General features: G+C 45.6%; 1 protein-coding gene and 1 pseudogene across 2 annotated transcripts; one reads left to right on the top strand and one right to left on the bottom strand.

Annotated features, from left to right (window-relative positions):
- Nucleotides 1-1,294: 1,294 nt before the first annotated feature.
- Nucleotides 1,295-22,112, top strand: LOC147354589 (V-set and transmembrane domain-containing protein 1-like). Of its 2 annotated transcripts, none has more exons than XM_086349754.1 (8): nucleotides 1,295-1,529; nucleotides 7,958-7,993; nucleotides 11,206-11,244; nucleotides 16,606-16,698; nucleotides 16,803-16,830; nucleotides 16,982-17,016; nucleotides 17,120-17,151; nucleotides 19,993-22,112. In XM_086349754.1, exons 1-8 carry the CDS (start codon nucleotides 1,496-1,498, stop codon nucleotides 20,110-20,112), a joined length of 417 nt encoding a protein of 138 aa, XP_086205880.1. In that variant the 5' UTR covers nucleotides 1,295-1,495; the 3' UTR covers nucleotides 20,113-22,112. The 2 variants fall into 2 exon arrangements, with proteins under 2 accessions (XP_086205880.1, XP_086205879.1); XM_086349753.1 differs by having other exon boundaries at nucleotides 16,979-17,016.
- Nucleotides 3,694-4,257, bottom strand: LOC147354590 (NADH dehydrogenase [ubiquinone] 1 beta subcomplex subunit 4 pseudogene; annotated as a pseudogene).
- Nucleotides 22,113-24,533: the final 2,421 nt, after the last annotated feature.

Genomic DNA, 24,533 nt, shown 5'->3' with positions numbered 1-24,533 from the left:
GAAGATCCCCTGGAGGAGGGCACGGCAACCCCCTCCAGTATTCTTGCCTGGAGAATCCCATGGACAGAGGAGCCTGGCAGGCTACAGTCCATAGCGTCACAAAGAGTCGGACATGACTATAATAGATAAGCAATAGGATGTAGAGCATAGGGGATATAGCCATTGTCTTGTAATAACATTTTTTAAAGATTTATTTATTTGGTTTTGGCTGTGCTGGGTCTCCATTGCTGCCTGGGGTTTCTCTAGCTGTGGAGAGCGGGGGCTCCTCTCTAGTGATGGTGCGCGGGCTTCTCTCGTTGTGGACCACAGGCTTTAAGGTGCACAGGCTTCAATGGTGTGGTCCGTGGGCTCAGTAGCCGTGGCACACAGGCTTAGTTGTCCCACGCATGTGGGATCTTCCCAAACCAGGGATTGAACCCACGTCCTTGCGTTGGCAGGCAGATTCTTTACCACTGAGCCACCAAGGACGCCCTATCTTGTAATAACTTTAAGAAAATCTATTTATTTAGACTGCTGGGTCTTTATTGCAGTACGTGGGTGTCTCTAATTGTGGCACACGGATTCTCCAGTTGAGGCAAGCAGGCTTGGTTGCCCTATGTGGGATCTTGTTCCCTTACAAGGGACGGGACCTAGGTACCCTGCATTGGAAGGCAGATTCTTTACCACTGGAAGTCCCAGTAGTAAGTTTTAATAGAGTATAATTCATAAGAATACCGAATCACTATGTGCTACACCTGAAACTAATATAAGTCATTTATACTTCAATTCAAAAATTAAAGTAAAGCTATTTAAAAGACAATTAAAAAAAAAAAAAAGCCCTTTAGTTTGTATTGGGGTAGAGACGATTAACAATGTTGTGATAATTTCAGGTGAGCAGTGAAGGGACTCGGCTGTACATATACATGTATCCATTCTCTCCCAAGTTCCCATATAACACTGAGCAGAGTTCCCTGTGCTCTACAGTAGGACCTCATTGGTTATCCATTTAAAATATAGCAGTGTGTACATGCCCATCCCAAATTCCCTAACTATCCCTTCCCCTCATCCTTCCCCCAGCCCCCCACCACCATAAGTTCATTCTCTAAGTCTGTGAGTCTCTTTCTGTTTTGTAAGCTCATTTGTATCATTTCTTTTTAGAGTCCACATAGAAAGGATCTCACAGGGTATTCTTCCTTCTCTGAAAAGACAAACTATTTTTAAGGAAAACGTCTTGGGCCAGACTTCAGACAAGATAGGAGGGATCTCAGGGTGGGCGGAGCCACACACAATAGATTTATGAGGAAGATGTTGTCATTGGTGGCTTCTGGCTTCCTGAGTCAGCTGTGGGAAGGAAACTGTGCACCAGATGGTGGAGGAGCCAAGGGTCAGGGCAAAACCTCTGGCCACACATCCCCAGGACCAAGAGGGCAGGAGGGGGCTGTGGTCGCCCAGTCCCATGTCTTCCTTTGAACCACAGAACTGAAGGTGGGATCTTGGTCCGGACAGAAGGGACACCATGATCACGGAATTCCTGTTCCTGCTTTGCCTCGGTGAGTCTCCGGGGCTGGGACAGACGGGTTTGAGGGTGGGAATATTCACCAGGTAGTGGAGGTTACCATGGGGAATGTGGCAAGTACAGAAATGATGGCTTCCATGTACTGGGTACAAGCGACCTGTCAGAGTTTTGTGGGCTGTGGAATCTGCATGCCCTGGTTTTGGTGCCTGCACATAAGGGATGAGGAAGCGGAGACATGTGGTAACAGCCTCAGTGTACTCGGCTCAATAATGCACAGCTCAAGTGGGACCTCCAAGTCTGTATCATCTACATACCACCATCTCGCCTTGAATGTCCCATTGGCATATGGGAGCAGGGTCTACAGAGTGTGAAAGTCTGTGAGTTTGGTTATAAACAAGGAATACAGAAAAGACATGTTACTACTGAGTCCGAGCTTGTACTGCTCACTGCATGATGGGCCAATAACTTGAAAGATGAGTTGTTGGAGTAAGAAATAGCACCAGCAGACCAAGAACATGGTGGACTAATGTCCCAAAGAACCATCTTGCCGAGGGTCTGGATGCTCCTTACATAAAACAAAGAGGGGCAAGTGAGAAGGTGAAATAAAAAAGGCAACAAATTGTTGCAAATATTTCATACTTCTGGCCAGAATCCAGAAGGGATGTGTTAATTTCTTCTTTCCTGCAGCCATTCACACATGGGCCTGGTCAGGATATTTCCCGTGAGCTTAAGCAAAGATATTCTAGCTCAAGACTCAGGCATGAGAAGCAGGGTTCATGGAGAAGAGCCAGTATGTATACTTTAAGTGTGCAGGCAACATCCCTTTAGTGATTAACTTGTAGCAAAAACAACAGAATACAAAGGTTAAAGTAAAAGAAACAGATCCAACATGGAGTCAGATTTGGATGCTAAAGCTGAAATTCCAGTACTTTGGCCACCTCATGCAAAGAGTTGACTCATTGGAAAAGACTGTGATGCTGGGAGGGATTGGGGCCAGGAGGAGAAGGGGATGACAGAGGATGAGATGGCTGGATGGCATCACCAACTCGATGCATGTGAGTCTGAGTGAACTCCGGGAGTTGGTGATGGACAGGGAGGCCTGGTGTGCTGCAATTCATGGGGTCGCAAAGAGTTGGACATGACTGAGTGACTGAACTGAACTGATGACACTAAGGTGGGGCTTCCCTGGTGACTCAGATGGTAAAGAACCCACCTGCAATGCAGGAGACTTGGATTCAATCCCTGGGTTGGGAAGATACCCTGGAGAAGAGAATGGCCACCCTTTCTAGTATTCTTGCCTGGAGAATCCCATGGACAGAGAAGCCTGGTGGGCTATAGTCCATGAGGTCACAAAGAGTCAGACATGACTGACCAAATTACACTTCACTTCACGATACAAAGGCAGGGACCAGTGGATAAGAACATTTTCTGACCAGCTGTATCCTGAGCTTGATTTTAAGCTGATGTTCAACTTGAACATAAGGTGATCAAACAGACCTCAGCTTGTAGGAAAGAAGCCCTAGACTATAATCTTGGCCTGGTCTCTCCAGACTTTGGAAAGGCAGCCCCACCCAACTAAGTGCCCAGTTCCTCCTTTGTGAGTGGAGCCGGATTCAGGAGCGGGGCAGCGTGGAGGACCTCAGGGCTTGCCATCTGCCCCCCTCCCACCCCTGGGTTCCTTCCTCCTTCTTCTGGGCTAAGCCCTTCCCTTTGAGGTCACTCTCATCCCACACACACACACACACACACATGTGAGCGTGAGAGGTGGCTGCCAGTCACCATACCCCAAACCTCCAGTTGCAGGACAGAATAAATGGGGCAGTCAAGAGACGGACCTCATACTCTCTACACTTATTTTCTTGGGCTGCCTCAACAGATAATGGCAAATCAGGTGGCTTAAGGCATCTATTCTCCCACCATTCTGGAGGCCAGAAGTCCAAAACCGGGGTGTCAGCAGGGTTGATTCCTCCTCGGGGCTCTGAGGGAGGGTCTGTTCCACACCTCCCTCCTCGACTCTGGCTGAGAGATGACTCGGAATCCTTAGCACCCCACGGCTTGTAGATCCTCACAGAGTCACATGGCCATCTTTCCTCTGCATGTTCTGTCTCCAGGTCTCTTCCCAACCTCTAATTATTATTTTTCTTTAATGATTAATAGATTCATTTAAACAACAGTACATAAAGTCATCATTGCCAGAATTAATACGAGATGTTAAATGTTTGATCCAACTTTCCTTCCTGGATCAATTTTTCTTTCCTATCTCTGTCAGTTTTGAAAACATAAAACCAGAAGAGGAGCGGCCCAATCCCAAGCAGATCTCCTGAGAGCAGGCTCTGGGGGTGGGCCTGAAACTGGGATAGACATTTGCTGACCTTGCTCACGTCCAACAAACCAAGGCAGGATCCTCAATAACCCCTCGGCGGCGAGGGTCATTGCACTGAAGCTGGTACTCCCATTTAAACCGGGATCTTATGGCCAACAGGCTGGCTTGTGCCTTCTGGGTTTCGAGAGATATATCCTATTCAGCTGGGTGGAGGGTAATAGGTAGGGTGGCCAGGCTCATGGCTTGTACTTGGGGAACAGTGTCTTGGCAACCCGGCGCACAACAGTGCCTGCCCGTCCAACTTCCTAGGAGGATATCGGTCATACTGGGTTAGGGTTCCAGCCGACTCCTGTAGGGCCTTGTGTAAACTGTCAGCTGAAAAAAAATCGCACAACATAAAAGTTGAGAGTTGTGTTTTATTCAGTGGATACTCTTAGGACTTCCAATCCCAGAGACAGCATCACAAGTAATTCTGAAAGAACTGCTTCAAGGAGGCGAGGGAAGAGCCAGGATGGATAGGGATTTTGCAACTAAGGGCAGGGGGTCTGAACATCAAAACACTACTACTAATAAAAGAAAACCAGATATCTCAAACTAAGGAATTTAGAGCTTTTCTATGTATGGGGAGACACAAGAGTCTGGGCTGACTGAAATCATTCCTGGGTGTACACCTCAGCTGTCCGGGGCCAGCATCCTGTGTTTTCGCATCCTGAGCTCCCTCGGGGCTCACCACGGGCAGCGGCTGCAGTCTAATGGCTGCTGGATGGTAGGTGTTCTTTGCTTCCTGCGTTGCCTCAGAGCTCACCGACTCACTGTCAGCGTTGTGTGCAATCACTGATGGCGGTGACACCATTTGTTTACTGACGTGGCAGGCAGTGTTTTACTTCTCAGACGTCAGTGAGGACTCAGCACCCAGTTTCGATGTGTGTGAATATGGAGGGGGTGGTTCTTCACACCACCAAGCAGCTGACTCAGCTGTTTGTCCTGCAATTCAATTCCATCGTGACATGAACTACCTGGAGACACCGTCAGATCCCACAGATTAAGGGCTCCGTCCTAGAAGATGACCTCCCTCCCACTTCAGATGCCAGTCACAAGCCCTAGTGGCCACCTGTGTTTCTGTCTGACTGGCTACAGATGGAAGGTTCTAAAGAACCACTCCTTGGGTCCATCAATTTGCTAGAACTCAAATTTGTGAGAACATGGAACTCAGAGAAACATTTACTCACTAGATTACCGATTTATTATAGAAGAATTTGGGCTTCCTGGGTAGCTCAGTGGGTAAAGAATCTGCCTTCAACGGAGGTAACCCCAGTTCGATTCCTGGGTCAGGAAGTTCCCCTGGAGAAGGGTTAGGCTACTCACTCCAGTGTTCTTGGGCTTCCCTCATGGCTCAGTTGGTAAAGAATCCACTTACAATGTGGGAGACCTGGGTTTGATCCCTGGGTTGGGAAGATGCCCCAGAGGAGTGCATGGCAACCCACTCCAGTATTCTTGCCTAGAGAATCTCAAGGACAGAGGAGCCTGGTGGGCTACAGTCCATGGGGTCACAAAGAGCTGGACACAGCTGAGCGACTAAGCACAGTACATAGAAGGATTTAAGTCAGGAACAGCCAAATGGAAGAGGTGCACAGAGCCGAGTATGAGGAAAAGGGCTTCTGAGCACATCACGCTTGAAAAATCTCCACGTGTCCAACATGGGAGCTCTCTGAACTCATCCTTTTGAGTTTCTATGGAGGCTTCACTACATAGATGAGAAATGGAATATTTCCTGCCGTATCAGTAAACAAAGGATGTTGCAGTCATCAGTGACTGAAGACACTTGAGGGTGAGCCCCGAGGGAGCTCAGGAAGGAAAGAACACCTGCCATCTAGCAGCCATCAGACTGCAGCCACTCCCCACGGTGAGCCCTGAGGGAACTCAGGGTTAAGAAAACAGGGATACTGGCTGCAGACAGCTGAGGTCCATATCAAAGGGATGACTGCCGTGAGCCCAGACGCTTGCATCTTCCCATACTGAGAAACGCACGAAATTCTTTAACTTGAGACATCTGATTTTCTTTTATTAACAGTAACGTTTTGTTCTGACCTCCTACCCTTTGTTGCAAAACTCATATATATCCTTCCCACACCACACCCTGCAGCAATTCTCTCAAGGTTACTTGAGATGCTGCCTCCTGGGCTTGAAGTCCTAAGAATATCTGATGAATAAAACATAACTCTCAACTTTTAGGTTGTGCGTATTTTTTTAGTCGACATAGGCATGATTGATCGAATCACTGGCAATTGGTAATCTCCAGCCCTTCTTCCCTTCCTGGAGGTCGGGGTTGGGGGTGGGACTCGGGGTAGGGGGTGGGTAAGACTGACAGTTCCAACCCTTTAATCACGTGGTTGTTTCCCTGGCAACCGGCCACCATCCTTAGGTTACCTAGAGACTTTTCCAAAAGTTATTTTAACATAACAAAAGACACTTTTACCTCTCACAACACTCAGGGAATTTCAAGAGTTTGAGGAGCTCTGTACCTGGAACAGGGACAAAGACCCAATGTGTTTCTTATTATGTCACAACATCAAAGTAATTTTTCCTCTTCTCTGGGGAACTATAGATTCTAGTGTCACTCTCCTCCACCCTTTCTAGCTTGGAAATTGAGCAGCTCTCCACGTGGTGTATTTAAAGGCCATTGTTGCTGTTTAGCTACTCAGTCATGTCTGACTCTTTGCAACCCCGTGGACTGCAGCCTTCCAGGTTCCTCTGTCGTGAGATTCTCCAGGCAAGGATCCAGGAGCAGGTTGCTATTTCATTCTCCAGAGCCCGTACTAAATGTTAAATGGATGATGCCTGGCTGAGTCAGGCCCAGAGGGTAGCTGTATGGTAAATATCAGTTGTCATAAAGGACCCGCTAGATAATATAAGTGGGTACATGGCTGACATATGTGAAGAGTCCGTCCAATGATAGATTCTCACTGATTGGCAGTTATTCACTGCAATTATTTCCAGATAAATATGCTTACTTGTGTTGCTTACAGCTCCCTATCTCAGAATTCCGCTAAGACTTCAAGGCGCTTTTATCCTTTGCTTTTTTGAGCTACCCTACACGCCACTGCGTCTCTTCTCCTCAGTGGCAGGTGTCTCCACTGCAGCCAGGTCTCTGCCTATGTCAGCTGCGGTCCTTTATTAAGAAAGATAGGACTTCCTTGGTGGCCCAGTGGCTCAGCCTCCGCAGTCCCAGTCCAGGGGTTCCGGGCTTGATCCCTGGTCATGGAATTAGATCCCATATGCTGCAGCTAAGACCTAGCACAGCCAAATAAACAAATACAAAATAAATAGATATTTTTTAAAAAGAAAGATAAGTTCTGAGGATCTAATGACCAGCATGGTGACGATAGTTAATAACATTGAAATCGGCTCAGAGAATGGATCTTAAACATTCTCCCCCTGCCACCTCCCGCACACACACACAAGGTAACTATGTGAGCTGACTTGTTTGTTAATTAGCTTCATGGTGGTGGTCACTGCACAATGCATACATGCATGCAGTCATCACATGTACACATTAATACAATCGTATTTGTCAAAAACAGAGAACCCCTCTGTCAGTTTTCACCTACTCCTCAGTAAGGTTTCATGATAGAAAGTGAATCTAAGGCAATCGTGTGTTTATTTAAAAAAAAAAAAATGAAAGGAAGAATGGGAGTCACCATTGGAGCAGAAGACTGGCTGATAACAGAGCTGAGATGACTTTAGACTAAAAGCAGAGGAGAAAGGGACTGAAAAGAGACCACGAGACCTGGGGACACCCCCTACCCCCCTGACCACCTGGAAACCTGTTTCCTGCCTGTCAGTGCAGCCGTTGCCGCCAGAGCTAATCCCCCCTGGCAGGGGGCTCAGTCCACTGCCAGGCTCCCACGTCCCTGCTTTCTGGCGAAGCTTGGGGGCTCGTGTTTTGCACCCACTATTGAGTGGAAACAAGGGCCAGATCTCCTGAGTCACTCTCATGTCTAGATGTACATCTGTAGATTTAGATATATAACTGGATCACTTTTCTGTATGCTGAAACTAACACAACAGATCAACTATACTTCAATTAAAAAGAAAAAGACAAGCATATAATTCATCTCTCATGAGTGTTTCTCTTCCAGGGCTTTGTCTGGGCAATGAAGATGAGGAAAATAATGGTGAGTCATCTCCGACCTAGACTCTGTTCCCACACCCCGAGTTTCATGACCTTTTCCCTTTCATCCTCTGAATTCTAGGAGGGTTTTAGTGGTCACCAAGATGAAGAGTCTAACTCCAAATTCTATCCAGAGAAACTTCCCAAACCCCTCCTCCATACCTTGCCCAGCTCAGAGGTTGCACGTGGCAGCAACGTGACCCTCATGTGCCAGTTCGACGTCTGGAATGCGACATTCATGCGGGGGAAGTCACAGGACTCTGGGTACAATAAAGGGCAGAACTCAACAGGAACATGGCTGAATTCCTCCTCACTCACCTGGAGCCTGGGCTTCCCTGGTGGCTCAGATGGTAAAGAATCCACCTGCCAATGCAGAAGATGCAGAGTCGAAACCTGGGTCAGGAACATCCCCTGGAGGAGGGCATGGCAACCCGCTCCAGTATTCTTGCCTGGAGAATCCCATGGGCGGAGGAGCCTGATGGGCTGCAGTCCATGGGGTCACAGAGAGTTGGATGTGACTGAGCCACTAACCCACCTAAGGTGGTCGTGGGCTCCTTGACAGGTGGTCTGGGGATATTTTCTCTCTGTCCTTCACCTCGGACAATCCCCCCTCTTTATTTCTCAAACAGGTTAGTCTTGTCTGGCAAACACAGCACAGAGCTCCCTCCAGCCATAAAATCCTTGGGTGCAGTCAGAGAGAGCCGGTGCCTTTGTACAGGTGATGTCACTGACCCCGGGCACCTCACCGTAAGATGGACCCACGAAACCTGCTGCTGAGAAGCTGCCTTCCCCATCCCAGAGCATGACTGAAAATCTGCTCTGCAAATCGTGCTTTGCTATCCCCCGGAGGAGGAAGTGGCAACCCACTCCAGTATTCTTGCCTGGGAAATCCCACAGACAGAGGAGCCTGGCGGGCTACAGCCCACGGGGTTGCAAAGGGCCTGACACTACTCAAGTGACTTCGCACCGAGTGACTGAACACCACCACCACCTATGGAGCACAGAAAGCAGTCCACGCAGCAGATTAACCGGTGGTCCTCTGGGGGAAGGAAGGGGACAGAGACCTCACTGGTGCTGAGCTAAAAATTCCTGATTGACTGTTTAAGACAACATTTATGGGATTGGGGTTCAAAGCTTCAATTAGATTAGGCATTGAGCCCTAGCACAGTCTACACAAATGATTCCATTTTGAGGCTGTGATTTAAAAAAAAATAATAACCAAGCAATTAATTTTTGGCTGTGCTGGGTCTTTGCTGCTGCACACGGGCTTTCTCTAGTTGGGGTGAATGGGGGATATCCTTTGCTGTGGTATGCGGGCTTCTCATTGCAAGGGCTTCTCTTGTAGCAGAGCATGGCTCTACGTGGGAGGGCTTCAGTGGTTGCAGCTCATGGGCTCAGCAGCTGTGACTCTCGGGGTTAGCTTCTCCACAGCACGTGGAATCTTCCTGGACCAGGGATCGAACCCGTGTCCCCTGCATTGGCAGGTGGATTCTTACCCACTGCGCCACCAGGGAGGTCTGCCATTCTTTATTTTTGTACCCTCACTCCAACAACTAAAATTTGGCACCCATTTGTGAGCAAAAGTGCCTCGTGGGAGCTGTGGGATCCACCACCAGACACCAAAGGGCCCAGGAGGAGCCTCACCCACCTGGGCGTTGGATAGCGGGCAGACAGGCCTCAGTACCAGCCATAGAACCAGCAGGAGACTGTGACCTGATTCCAGCCCCTCTTGGCCGTCATCTGGGAGAACTTGGACCTGGTGGTACCTACAGACGGGAGAACATTTGCAGACGTTTACAAACCAAGGCTGAAGTATGGAGAAGTGGGAAACTGGAACAGATAAATAACAGATCAAGAGACTGAACCAGCAATCAAAACCTCCCGACAAAGAAAAGCCCGGGACCAGATGGCTTCACTGGTGAATTCCACCAAACATTTAAGGCAGAAATAACACCTGTCATTCCCAGCCTCTTCCCAAAAAGCACAGAGGAAGGAACATTCCTGTACTCATTTTACAAGGCCAGCATCCCCTTGACATCAGAACCAGGTAAGCACACTGAAAGAAGAGAAAACTATAGACCGATATCCCTAATGAATACAGATGTGAAAGTTCTCAACAAAATGTTGGCAAATCAATTTTAACAGTACATTAAAAGACTCACACACCAGGATCAAGTGAGATTTCTCCTTTGTACCCAATGATGGTTCACTATACAAGTCGATAAGTGTGATATACACATTAACGGAATGAAGGATAAAAATCATATGTTCATCTTATATGTAAAAAATTTTGATAAAATAGATCATTTCAATATAAAAACTCTCAATAAATTGGCTGTAGAAGGAACATACTTCAACACAATAAAGGCCAATATAATAAGCCCACAGCTAAGGTCATACTTAATGGTGAAAAGTTGAAAGCTTTTCCTCTGATGTCAGGAATGAGACAAAGATTCCCACCACTTCAATTCAACGTAATACTGGAAGTCCTCTCTGGAACAATTGGGCAAGACAGAAAAAAAAAAAAAAAAGGCATTCAAATCAAAAAGGAAGATGTAAAACTGCCTTCATTTGCAGATATGATCTTATCTACAGAAAATCAGCAAAAATAAATACTTTAGCTACCTAATGCAAAGAGCCAATTCATTATAAAAGACCCTGATGCTGGGACAGATTGAAGGCAAAAAGAGAAGGGGACGACAGAGGATGAGATGTTTAGATAGCATCGCCGACTCAATGGACATGAATTTGACCAAACCGAGATAGGGGAGCCTGGCAGGCTGCAGTCCATGGGGTCACTAGGAGTCGGACCTGACTTACCAACTGCACAACAGCGGTATATCAAACAAAAAAGCTTCTGCACAGCAAAATGAACAATCATCAACACGAACGGCAGTCTCCCCAGTGGGAGAGAGTACTTGCAAAATGTTGGTGCTCTTTTCTGGGATATGATTGGAAGGTGGGGGATTAGTGGTGTCACTCATACATATTTTTGTTATTAAAATAATACCAAGCTCCAGCAGTATTAAAAAGACTAACCTAGTGCTCTGGCCTGGGTTTGGGGACCCAGTGGGCACCTGGAGAAAAGAAAAAAAAAACCATTCTCCTCTCTGCTTCCCAAAGAGGGCACGAAGTCCGTAAGGAGAACATGAGGTTTATGTCCCCAAGGTTCTCACACAAACACTGTGACTCCTTTTCTCCTTTCCTGTTTTCTAGGGAACCAAGAGGAAAGCAAACCCGCCCCTGCAAAGACAGGTAATATAATTAGAAGGGACTTGTTTCCCCCAATTATATCCACCTCTGAAAACACTGGTGAATAAAACAGAACAAGGTACATCGTCTGCTGTTTTACATGATGAAAAGCTACGGTGGGGTTTCGGGAAGAACGGGGGTGAGTCTGTATGACTGGTTTGGGGAATGGGACCAGGACCTGCGGAGCCTATACTTTGGGACAATGTATGATCAAAGACTTGCTAAAACTTCCAAGTTCTCAAAAAACAGTGAATATTATTTTTTTTTCTGATACTGGTTTTCCGTGAAGAATTGACTAAGATTCTACCCTCAGAAATTCTCATAAAAACTAGGGCTTTTGGAGAAGGAAATGGCAACTCACTCCAGTGAGAATTGGCAACTCACTCTTGCCTGGAGAATCCCAGGGACGGGGGAGCCTGGTGGGCTGCCGTCTATGGGGTCACACAGAGTTGGACACGACTGAAGTGACTTAGCAGCAGCAGCATCCAGTAAAGAGTCATAGGCTAACTTACTAGTTTTTAAATGGGGTAGAATAGATCTAACAGGTATATACTAATTAGAAATGTAAACATATGTTTACTAGTATGTATACCAAAAAGTTCATAACCATACTGTTACTAATAGGCAAAAACGACGTATCAGTGTTAGAATAGTAAATTAAGTGGTGGAACATCACTGCAATGTAATACCAAATGGCAATGAAAACAAACCAGCTAATGCTACATTTTGATGTTGATGGATCTCACAAATATAATGTGGAGCTAAAGAAACTAGACATATATTATATGATTTTATTGAATTAAAATTAAAAAAAACAAGTATATAAATGTATGAATCAGAGAGGGTAGTGGTACTTCTACAATGGGAAAGTTTTGAGATGCATCTTGCATTAATTTTCTGTGGTTTTGATAATGTTCAATTTTTATATCTGTTTGTTAGTTAAATGTATGGGTTCTCAATTCCATAATTCATTGTTTTATATACATGATTGTGAATTTTATGTATTTATGTTATTCTGAAGTTCAAATTTCATAAATAAGAAAGGTAACATTTACATTATCAATAAATACATGCAATACTTTAAAAAAAAAAAAAAAAACTAGGGCTTTCTGAAGGTTTAGACTGAAACGGGCTTATCCATCCAGGATTCATTTTTGCTGTGCCATGCAGCTTGGGGGATTTTAATTCCCCGACCTGGGCTTTCCAGGTGGCTCAGTGGTAAAGAATGCACCTGCCAATGTAGGAGACTCAGATTCAATCTCTGGGTTGGGAAGATCCCGTGGAGGAGGAAATGGCAACCCACTCCAGTATTCTTTTCCTGGGAAATGCCATGGACAGAGAAGCCTAGTGGGCTACAGTCCACGGGGTTGCAAAGAGTCAGACGCAACTTGGTGACTGAGCACAAACACACAATTCCTCGACCAGGGATCCAACCCTGGCCTCTGGCAGTGGAAGCTGGAAGTCCTAACCACAGGACAAACGGGGAATTTACCTAGATGCTTGATCGTTTTTTCTTTCAGCAACTCATAACCTTCCTGTAATCTGCTCCAAAGGATCAACATTGTTCAAGGTTGTCATTAGAGCCTGTGCAAGTATAATAGAAATAATTTTTAAAAAGATATCCTTGGAAATTCTCTGGTGGCCCAGTGATTGGGACCCCGCACTTCCATTGCAGGGGGCACAGGTTCCATCCCATATGGCGTGGCGTGGCCAAAAAAAAAAAAAAGATTTCCTGCATCCTGTCCTTGCAAACTACATATTTGTCTTTGAAACATTTTTATGCAGTATTAGCAGGCTAATGACTGCTACTCTGGCTCTGTGAACACAATGCGTGCCCCAGTGTCTTGGAGAAATCTGAAATCTGATAGAGTTGGAGAGCTTGGAAGTGTCAGAAACGGGAGATGGGAAGTCGAAGCGTTCGTGTTTTTAGCTCTTCTGTCATGTCTTTTCTTTTTTAGTTGGTATGTTATTCACATCCCATAAATTCACCCTTTTAAAGTATATGAGGCAGAGGCGTTTGGCACACTCACAGGGCTGTACCATCACCACTATGCTGATTCCCCAGATGAAGTTCCCTTAAGTGTCGGTCTTTGCTCCCTGCTCCCCCGACACGCCCTGCCAATCTGTTTTCTGGCTCTACGGTTTTGCCTCTTGTGGACATTTCATATAAAACGCAGTCCCACACTGTGAGGTCTGGAGACTGGCTTCTTTCACTTAGCTCGGTGTCATCAAGGTTCACCCGTGTGGTAACACGTATCAGTACTTCCAGTCTTTTCATGGCTGAATAATATTCCATCATGTGGACAGACCACATTTTGTTTATCCATTGAGTTGATGGACATTTGGGTGGTTTGCACCTTTTGGTTATTGTGAGTAATGCTGCCATGAATATAGGTGCACATGTATCTGAACCTCTGCTTTCAATCAGGTATTTGAAAGGAGAACGTATTAGTCATTCAGTCACGTCCGACTCTTTGCGACCTTATGGACTGTAGCTCGCCATGGGATTCTGTCCATGGGATTCCCCAGGCAAGAATACTGGAGTGGGTTGTCATTTCCTACTCCAGGGGATCTTCCCAACCCAGGGGTTGACCCTGGGTCTCCTGCATTGCAGGCAGATTCTTCACCATCTGAGCCACCAGGGAAGCCCCTAATCAGGTATCTAGGAGTAAAACCGCTGGGACACACAGCAAGTTTGTGTTTACCTTTTTGAGCAACTGCCGAACTGTATTCCAACGTGACTGCCCCATTTCACACACCCGTCAGTAACCTATGTGGGCGCCGATGTCTCCACATCCTTGCCAACACTTGTTGTTTTCCTTTCATTTTATTATAGCCAACATGGTGGGCGTGTATATCACTTCTTTCCTGTTTTTTGGCCACAACAAACAGCACTGTGACCTTAGCTTCCCAGTCAGGGGTCGACCTGGTGCCCTCTGCATTGGGAGCCCTGAGTCTCAACCACTGGACCGCCTGAGAAGTCCCTGTATATTGTTTCTTAAAATGCACTATCAGAGTTCACATTTACACCACCACAATGCTGAACAGAGTGAGACATCTTTAAGCACAGACGTGCTATCTCTGGAGAAGGAAATGGCAACCCACTCCAGTATTCCTGCCTGGGAAATCCCGTGGACAGAGGAGGCTGGTGAGCTACAGTCCATGGGAGTTGCAAGAGTCAGACACAACTTAGCAAACTAAACGACGACGACGAGAGGCTGTCTCCAGCCTACATACACACGCCTCCGGGCTACTAGAAAGGAACCCTCTACTCTAATTCTGGGCAGAGCCTACGATGAAGTTCACCCCTTAACTTTGCCACAAGGCCAGGCTTCCTTTCTGGGACTTCATGCCCTGTGTCACGCTGTATCCCACTGCTCAGTCAGATGCCTTAGATCAGTATCACAGACCTTCTGCAAGTTAATTTTGGCAATGTGTAAATAGCTGATGTGAAATCTGGCCAGGATATGTGGCCATCTCAGGGCAAACCCAGTTCAGTGGGCGGTGGGCAGTCTCGCAATCATCTACTTCTCATTTCTAGTGAACCGCACCATGAGATAAACTGCAGGGCCATCAGGAGGAGGGTGAGAGCATCGGCAAGGCTGACCTTCCTTTGCTGCCATCCAGGAACGGGTGTTTCTGCCCTACTTTTCCAAGTCCACGGGGATGCATGGCTCCCACAAATGTCAGCTGTTGGAAAAGGGGTGTCCCCGGGCCCCTTAGATTCCCAAGGCATTTTCCGGGCAGTACCCCACCACCACCACCGCCAACAAAGACACCAAAGCGCTCACATTGGGAAGGGGGATAAACCGCGATCGAGCACGCCTAAGAATGGCAAAGGAATCCGGGGGACCGCGGGCGGAGGAGCACTGACAGCGTCTGTTACAGAGGGAGGTGGGTGGGGGTGGGGTGCTGTGAGAGAACGATCCTGATCACGGCAACCTCCTCAGCCCACCGTGAGTCAGAGTCCACACTGAGCGCTTCCGAGTCAGGGTTTTTCATCATCACTGCTCTCTTCAAGGGAGCGCTCCTCACCTCCCTTTCCCACACCTCCTTCCCCTCCCCACCAGTTTCATGAAGCTATCACTGGCAAAGCGGTAAGATACTTCAAGTGTACAATGGGATGATTTGATACAGGATAGGGGCTTCCCTGGTAGCTCAGTGGTAAAGAATCTGCCTGCAATGCAGGAGATGCAGGAGACTCGGGTTTGATCCCTGGGTAGGGAAGATCCCCTGGAGAAGGAAATGACAACCCACTCCAGTATTCCTGCTTGGGAAATCCCATGAACAGAGGAGCCTTGCGGGCTACAGCCCAGGCTTTTACTCTCTGTTTTTATGAGTTTATTTTTGTTTTTTAAAGTATTTATTTATTTGGCTGCCCCAGATCTTAGTTGCAGCTTGTGGGATCTGGTTCCCTGCCCGGGGATTGAACTCAGACCCCCAGCATCGGAAGTGCATGTGTATATATATACCACACCTTCATTATCTGTCCATCTATCGATGGACACTTAGGTTGCTTCCTTACCTTAAGAAAATGATTCTTGGACTTTGATTCATCTGTTGCCGGACTTGTCTTCACTTCCATAGCATCACAGTTAGTCTGGGTAAATGTGTTTCTCACCAGATTATGACTTCTCTGGAAAAGGTTCAGAATGTCACTTCTCTTGAATGTCCCCACCTGGGGTCAGCACAGAGCTACCCCGACCTTGGGGCAGACTGGCCAGAAAGGTTAGACATAGCAGCATCCAAAGCCCATCCTGGCCACATGACTCTGGGGAACTCAGTTTAATTCCAGGTATTTGGTTTATGTTTGAATGAAATGGGGATGGCAAACTTACCTTGTGTGCTTATTGTCAAGATGAGAAAGAACAGGGAACTCCCTGGTAGTCCAGTGTTAGGACTCCAGGCTTTCATGCTAAAGGCCTGGGTTCAGTCCCTGGTTGGGGAACCAAGCTCCTGCAAGCTTCATTGCAAAAAAAAAAATTAATACAAAAAAATGTTTTAATGAGAAAACACTTATGAGTGCTAACGGCTCACAGTTAATAAGTATTATTCCTGGGGATGAAACGTTTAGTGGGTGTTTGCCATCTGCCGGGCACCGTGCTAGCCCTCTCTGTAGGCACTGACCCACTCCTTCTCTTGACCAACCAGTAAAGCAGCCACAATTGCTATCCTTGCTTTGAAAGGGAAAACAAAAGCTCAAGGAGATGACGCAAATTCCCTCAAGCAATTGGACATTCCAGCTGGGGAGTGGCAGCTCCAAGTCTTGAAGCCAGGCTGTCTGCTCCTTGTAACTCTTCTCCGAAGTGGCTCAGTGCGTTCCTGGAGCCAGCCTGACTCTTGGCCCCGTTCTTCTCCCTCCAGATACCAGGATCATCTTCGTGGCCACCTTCAGCTGCCTCTCCCTCTTTCTCCTCTTCCTCGCCATCTTCTTCATCTACAGGTGCACTCAGCAAGGTGAGTTCAGAGCATCACGGGTTTCACACTCTGAGGAAGGGGACTAAAGTGAAGGATTCTTTAGGGAGATACATTCCTCCTTGTTTTTTTTTTTTTTTTAATAGATTCATCAGAGGAAGAATCCATCAAGAGGTAGATAACACTTGACAGACCTCACGCCCTGCGTTAACTCCCACTCCACTGCACATCAGTGACTCTTAGGCCCAGCCCCACCTCTGTCAGCCCTATCCCCTCCCCCAGATCTCCAGATCCCAGACTTTAACACGTTTCTCTTTCTCAGAAGCTGCCATTCCAAAGTGCACAAGCAGAGGGATGCAGGTAAGTGATCAGGGATGAAACCACAAGGAACCTTGGGATGGAGACTACACTCTGACTCTTGCCATCTGAGAACTGAGTTTTGTCTCCTTGTACGCACATGCAGATGTATCCAGGCTGGAAAGGATATCTGAATCGGTGAGTTCTCCCCTACGAAATAACCCAAGAGCTCACGCACCACCAGAGGCTGGTCTGTCTGCCTCTTGGCTTAGCTCAAACGCTGGTTATATTCATGTGGCCATTTGATATTGAGTTTAAAAACATCTGAAGAACCCATTAAAAGAGAGTAGATAGGAGGTTAACAGGGGCTGGGGGTGCGGGCGGGTAGGGGACCTGGGAAGATGGCATTTAAGGGAACAAACTTGCAACTTGTAGATGAATAAGTCCTGGGAATCTAATGCACAGCTTGGGGATTATAGTCAGCAATACTGTATCATATACATCAAAGATACTAGGAGGCTAGATCATAATTGTTCTCATCACGAAAAAGAAATGATAATTATGTGACAGGATGAAGGTGTTACCAAGGTGGTACACTATATCAATGTATCACATCAACATGCTGCTGCTGCTGCTAAGTCGCTTCAGTCGTGTCCGACTCTGTGCGACCCCATAGACAGCAGCCCACCAGGCTCCCCCGTCCCTGGGATTCTCCAGGCAAGAGTACTGGAGTGGGTTGCCATTTCCTTCTCCAATGCATGAAAGTGAAAAGTGAAAGTGAAGTCGCTCCGTCGTGTCCGACTCTGTGAGACCCCATGGACCGCAGCCTACCAGGCTCCGCCGTCCATGGGATTTTCCAGGCAAGAGTACTGGAGTGGGGTGCCATGGCCTTCTCCACATCAACATGAGTACACCTTAAAGTTACACAGGGTTATATATCAGTTACATCTCAAACAAATAAACCAACAAACAAAAAAACAGGTGCTTTGAATTCACAGTATCTGGATTCCAGCTCCCAATAGCTACTATTTATTACCAGTGTGGTCTGAGACAAATCACAATACCCCCATGAGAGGGGATACGTGTGTATGTACAACTGACTCACTTTTCTGTGTACCTAAAACTAACACAACACTGTAAGTCACCTACACTCCAATAAGAATTCAACAAACAAGACACAAGCCCGCAGAATTTGGACCCTTCCTTCCCTGGTGGCTCGGGTGGTAAAGAATCTGCCTCCAATGCAGGAGACCCGGGTTCAATCCCTGGGTCAGGAAGATGCCCCGGAGAAGGGAAAGGCAACCCACTCCTCTCCATAGACAGAGGGGCCTGGTGGGCTACAGCCCACGGGGTCACAGAGAGTCGGACATGACTGAGCGACTAACACTTCTTCGCTTTTTTCCTCCTATATCTAAGGGGAATCCAAATCCCCAGTTAAAAGGCTGTGAGAGTCTAATGATGTCATAAACGTAAAGGGTTTATTGGTGTTCCTGGCAAATTTTAAGTGTCAAATGGGTGGCATGAAAGCATCATTTAACAAGTATTAATCAACTTACACCCATCAATTTCTTCTCCTTAAAATACTGCTTGTTGGGTGCACACTCAGTCAGTCAGGCATGTGCAACTCTTTGTGACCCCATGGACTGTAGTCCACCAGGTTCCTCTCTCAGTGGGATTTCCCAGGCAAAGAATACTGGAGGGGGTTGTCATTTCCTCCTCCAGGGGATCTTCCCGACCCTGGGATCGAACGGGCGTCTCCTGCGCCACCTGCATCGCAGGTGGATTCTTTACCCCTGAGCCACTGGGAAGCCCCCTAAAATACTGCTTATTTGTAATTTAATATTAATGAGCATTATAACATCTAAAAGCAATAGCAAGTAAAATTCACACCTTTTCCCACAGGTCACAGAGGTTCCCTGGCTCATTCTTGAAGCCAAAGCAAGTTAAATAAGAGCATTAGCAGGGAATTCCTTGGTTGTCCAGTGGTTAAGACTTGGTGCTTTCACTGTTGAGGGCCTAGGTTCAATACCTGGTCAGGCAAGTAAGATTCTGCAAGCTACTGGCCAAAAAAAAAAGCATTAGTAAAAGATTTAAACATTGTTGCGTTTAAAGCAACATTTATGTACATTGCATTCATTTAGATACATATAAATATTAAGTTATGGAAAGGCATAGTTTATCACAAAGTAAGTGCCAGTGATTAAATCTGGGCTATTTTAAGGGTTGGTTTGATTAGCACATTGTTGATAATTATAATATTATGATAATTCATGTTGTGATGGGATACCTCCATACAATAGAATACTATTCAGCAGTAAAAGAAAGAAGTTACAGATATAGGTGAGAAGTGACTGCACCTCAAAAATAGTTTGCTAGGTGAAAAAAGTCAGATACAAAAAACTGTATATAAAATTGTTCCATTTACATAAAATTTCCAGGAAAGGCAAATTAGTAGCTGCTTATGGCTGGGGTGGGGGTGGAGGGCAGGGAGGGCAAGGCTTAACTGCAAACAAGCCCAGGGAACTTTTGGGGGGCGATGAATATTCTCCCGCTGTACAATGGTGATGGTTGCATTGTTCTACAAATTCACTAAAAGTCATAGAACTGTACACTTATCCCAGGGGAATTCTATGGTATATACATTATATCTCAGCAAAATTAGTTTTTAAAATACAATACTATGTTATCAGTAGGTATGCATGTAGGAGGGCAGTTCTTATTATGAAAACCATACGTTTGCACTGATTTTTAATAAGCACAAGTTACCACTGATTGATGGTATCCTGTTATGAGAGTTGAAAGCACAGCCATCCTAGAACATGCTGTCCAACAGAACTTCCCGCGATGAGGGCAACAGTCTATAGCTGTGTTGTCCCATACATGTCACAGCCTCCCGCGGCATCTGAATGCATCTGGTGAGACTGAGGACCTCAGTTTGAATTTAGTTGGCATTTGTCTGAAGTCGAATGGCCATGTGTGGCTCATGGCTACCCTACTGCACAGCTCAGCTCTACAAGCCTGTCTCTCTTCTCCCCAAAGCCTGACGAGCCCGAGGGGGTGACCTACGCCCAGCTAAACACCGCCGCGCTGTCTGGGGCAGCTTCTGTCCCCGCCGAGGAGACCCCAAATTCTTGTGACTACACAATGGTGAAGGTGTAGGACTGAGAGAAGAGCTTTGCTCTGGGAGGGAGAGTATGGATTAACACGGCCGGGATGGATTAACACGGCCGGGATGACTGGACTTGGGAAAATCCAGGTGACTCTGTGTCCTGGGCTCATTTATTCTTAATAATAGAATTATGTTTCCCTTCTTGCTTCCCCTCCTCTCAAAAATTACAGGGTGAGTTTTCACAAGACTTGGAGTGCACCTTTACTATGAAAGTGTTAGTCGCTCAGCCATGTCCGACTCTTTGTGACCCCATGGACTGTAGCCCTCCAGGATCCTCTGTCCATGGGATTTCCCAGGCAAGAATACTGGAGTGGGTTGCCATCTCCTTCTCCAAGGGATCTTCCGGACCCAGGGGATTGAACCCAGGTCTCCTGCGTTGCAGGCGGATTCTTTACCCTCTGAGCCACCAGGGAGGGTTTGAATGAAATCATAGGCTAAGAATACGTACTGTATCTATAGGCTGGTGGGACTGGGAATATTCACTTAGGGAGTTCAGGACGACATCATGCAAATAGAAAATGTTACTCAGAGAAGACTATGTGACCCCACAGACACAGGGATTTCACAAAAGGAGCAGAAAAAATACAGGCTGTGAAGGGAGACACTTGTGAATTAACAAACAGCATCCCTAGGTAGCACACACCTAGGAAAGCAGCTGAAAGTGTTTGGTTCCTGATTCTTTCAAGCCCTCTAGTCTCAAGACCAGTTTCCTCTCTGATAAGAACGAAAGTGCTTTCTTACCACCATCATATTTCTGTTTTTATTCTTATTAAAATCAAAGGCTGCAATAAAGTTAGACTTACAGAATATATGTGGATTCTGTCACTTGGCACCCATAACTTAATTAACTCATGTGAACACAGCACTTTAAGGGTATTTTTCTGATTGTGGACTTTTTTGTGTAGGTGATAGAGGTACCGAATGACCGCTTCGTTATAAGCACGGGGATATGAGTTTTGCTTCCAAAGTTACGTCACTCAGTCAGGTTTGCAAGTCATTTTAAAATATGTGAATGGATGAAAGTGTAAATATTTGGAATGCATATATAAATATTCTTCACTCAGTAGCATACACTGGATAACTTTTTTTCTTTTTTTTTTTGGACGTCCCTGCAGCTTGCGGGATCTTAGCCCCACTACCAGGGATTGAACCCAGGCCCTCAGCAGGGAAAGCCTGGAGTCCTAACCACTGGACCGCCAGGGAATTCCCTAGATAACTTTTTTTTTCAAGTTTTTAATTATGAAGTATTTCTGCCATAAAGAAAAACACCCCAATATATAAGTGGAAATAGGCACACTGACCTTATTTTCAAACCATGGATACTTTGCTGTGTTTTTATTCTACCCCTCCCAGTCTGTTTCCCTCCCTCTTTTTCTAGGCAACATTACTCAGAGTAGTATATATTATACTGATGGATTTTTTTTCATACTTTTACTCCTCAAGCATCTATCAACAGTCAATATATTATATTTTATTGTTATTACATTCTACAAACATAGGGAATCATCATTACAAGTCTGTCACCTTTTTTTTTATTGCCATCAACATTATGCTTTTGAAATTCATCCAGGTGATTTTTGAAGATTTATTTCCTTGTTTGCCGCACAGAATTCAGTTGTTAACCATACCATGGAATATTACTCAGCCCCCAAAAAGAATGAAGTGCTGGTACATGCCATGACCTGAAGGAAACTTGGAAACATTATGCTAAGACACAGAAAGCTGTGCATCATAGCATTTTATTTATAAGATCCTGAGAAAGTGGATTAATGGCTGCCATTAATGGTTGCCATTAACTGGGGAGAAGGAGAAACGGGGAGTGACTAGAAACGGGTATGGGTATCTTCTTGGGTTGATGACAATGTGGTGGAATTAGTCAGTGGTGATGGTTGCTCAGCCTTGTGAATAAAGATCACTGAACTGCACACCTTAGAAGCATAGATTTTATGGTATGTGATTACATGTCAATAAAAGAAAATTGTAAAAAGCACTTGGTTATATGCACAAGCCATGGTTTCTCTTTGTTCTTTCCTGGACTGCTAGATATTTGGGTTGTTTTCCTGCTTTGCTGTCAGCAAAATGCTACAGTTAAACATCTTTGGAACCTGCCTTCTTGCTCACATGTGTGCTCTCTCAAGGTTTATATTTAGGAGTAAAATCTGTCTTCTGTGACGTCAACTTTCATCCCACTGGAAAAGGCAAATTGATAACTAAGGTGGTTTCCCCCATTTATTCTTCCACCAAGGATGTATAAGCTTCCAATTCTTTGAGTCATTACCAATTCGCACACACACACACATACACATAACTTTGTTATTTTTGCTGATTAAAATATGTGAACTGGTAACCTGTACTTTGGCCACCTGATGCAAAGAACTGACTCATTGGAAAAGATCCTGAAGCTGGGGAAGATTGAGGCCAGGAGGAGAAGGGGACGACAGCAGATGAGATGGTTGGATGGCATCACTGCCTCAATGAACATGAGTTTGAGCAAGCTCTGGGAGACAGTGAAGGACAGGGAAGCCTGGCGTGCTGCAGTCCATGGGGTCACAAAGAGTCAAACATGACTGAGCAACTGAACAACAACAAACCTATTTTAAGCTGCTTATATAAAGATACCTCATTGTTGCTTTAATTTGCATTTTCCTGATTATGAATGAGGAATATTGACTATTTGGGGTTTCTTTGCTGTGAATTGATGGTATCTAGCCATTATTCACTTTTCTATTGAATAGCTGGTATTAATATTTTCCTCACTGACTTAAAGGGCATAATTACACAGTTGGCACACCTGTCCTTGATAAGCTACAACATTGCAAATACTCTCCTTTAAATCTGACTCATATTTTCATTCTTCTTTGTATTTTTTAATATTAGTTACTCTGAGTAATTCATCTTTTTATTTATATTTTGAGAGACTTCTTTGTGTCTGGAAGCTTCATTCGAGAATATACTCTCTTATGGTGGTGGTGGTTTAGTCACTAAGTCGTGTCCGACTTTCACGACTGCATAGACTGTAGCCCACCAGGCTCCTCTGTCTGTGGGATTTCCCAGGCAAGAATACTGGAGTGGGTTGCCATTTCCTTTTCCAATACTCTCTTATATGTTCTTCTAAATTTAAATTTTCAAAAGTTTGTTTATCATATTTAATCCATCTGAAATTAACTTTTGCCAAGGGCTGGGGTAAAGGTCTAATTTTTCCGTCTGGATAATCAACTGTCCCGGTACGTCTTGTTATTTATTCATTTATTTTAGATTTTTGATGCACCGCACAGCATGTAGGATCTTAGCTCCCCCCCGCCCCCAGGAATCAAACAAGCTCAGCCAGCAGTGAAAGTGCAGAGTCTTAACCCCTGGACTTCAAGGGAAATCCCCCAGGATCACTTATTAAAAGTAGGGATGTGGCCCCTGGGACCCCTTATTGAAAGGCTTGTTCCTTTTCGTTCTAGCTGTGCTTTCAATTTGATGAAATATGACCGTTTCTGTTTCATCTGCACCACCTTCCATTGCCAGCATAGCTCAGAGACTCGGATGGAAATGACAAAATGAAAAACCTAACTTGAAAAGACTTTAAAACAATAAAGAGAGGAGGAAGGAAGGAGAAAAGGAAGGCAAGAAGGAAAGAGGGAGGGAAGAAACTGAGTCACGTAACCAAACTAAGGGAAAGACAGCTAGAGATATCCTCAGACAACGATATCCACATACCCAAATGCTATTTTTTCCCTTACGTCTCTCATCTATTCTATTTCTGTGTTGTCATTATTATTCATACCAGCTGTCCCTATGCGTCTGGAATTTGATAGTGACGAGTCTAGGCTCACAGCCTTGCAGACTTCCAGCCAAAGAGGTAAGCGCTGGTGGTGGGGCGGGGAAAGGGCTCCTACTTACTGGATCAATTTAGAAAAAGATATTACCGGCTATCTTTGGAAGATGCTAGAAACACAACTTAAAAAAATTTTTAAATGCCAAAGAAAGCAAGCAAGCATTTCTCCTGCCTTTCATTTATAACCTGTACCTCAGGAAAACCAGACAGATGAAGAAGCCAAGATTCTGCTCATGCAGTTACTACAGCTAATACATAACGGAGAAAACCCCCAAGCCTTATCTTTGCTTAGTGCATGGCCAGTTATCAGGAATAATAACAAAGGATGTAGTTAGTATCTTTCTGTCCAGAAACGGTAGCTATGTGATAGACAGAATATCCAGAGATGGAGCAGAAGGGACATCAGATGGTCAGAATCAAAGGGATGTGTCTTTTTCAAAGAAGCACTGATAGCAGTGGCGGCTCTGGTTTAAAGTTGCCACAGTTGGAGACGTAAGAAACATGGGTTTGATCCCCAGGGGGAATATCCCCTGGAAGATGGCACAGCAACCCCCTCCAGTATTCTGGCCTGGAGAATCCCAAGGACAG

The sequence above is a fragment of the Bos grunniens genome, chromosome 18 (assembly GCF_055505025.1).
Source record: "Bos grunniens cultivar Pamir isolate PY7600 chromosome 18, Bosgru_T2T1.0, whole genome shotgun sequence".
NCBI classification, from domain to species: domain Eukaryota; kingdom Metazoa; phylum Chordata; class Mammalia; order Artiodactyla; family Bovidae; genus Bos; species Bos grunniens.
The sequence above is the reverse complement of the archived record's forward strand: the minus strand, read 5'-3'. Positions and strand labels throughout refer to the sequence as shown.

What these genes read in the sequence shown, in the direction of transcription:
- LOC147354589 (XM_086349753.1), top strand. Translation starts at nt 1,496, where the DNA reads ATGATCACGGAATTCCTGTTCCTGCTTTGCCTCG. An exon ending in GAGGAAGAATCCATCAAGAG is followed by an intron (nt 16,831 to 16,978) that starts GTAGATAACACT and finishes TCTCTTTCTCAG; the next exon opens with AAGCTGCCATTCCAAAGTGC. An exon ending in TGGAAAGGATATCTGAATCG is followed by an intron (nt 17,152 to 19,992) that starts GTGAGTTCTCCC and finishes TTCTCCCCAAAG; the next exon opens with CCTGACGAGCCCGAGGGGGT.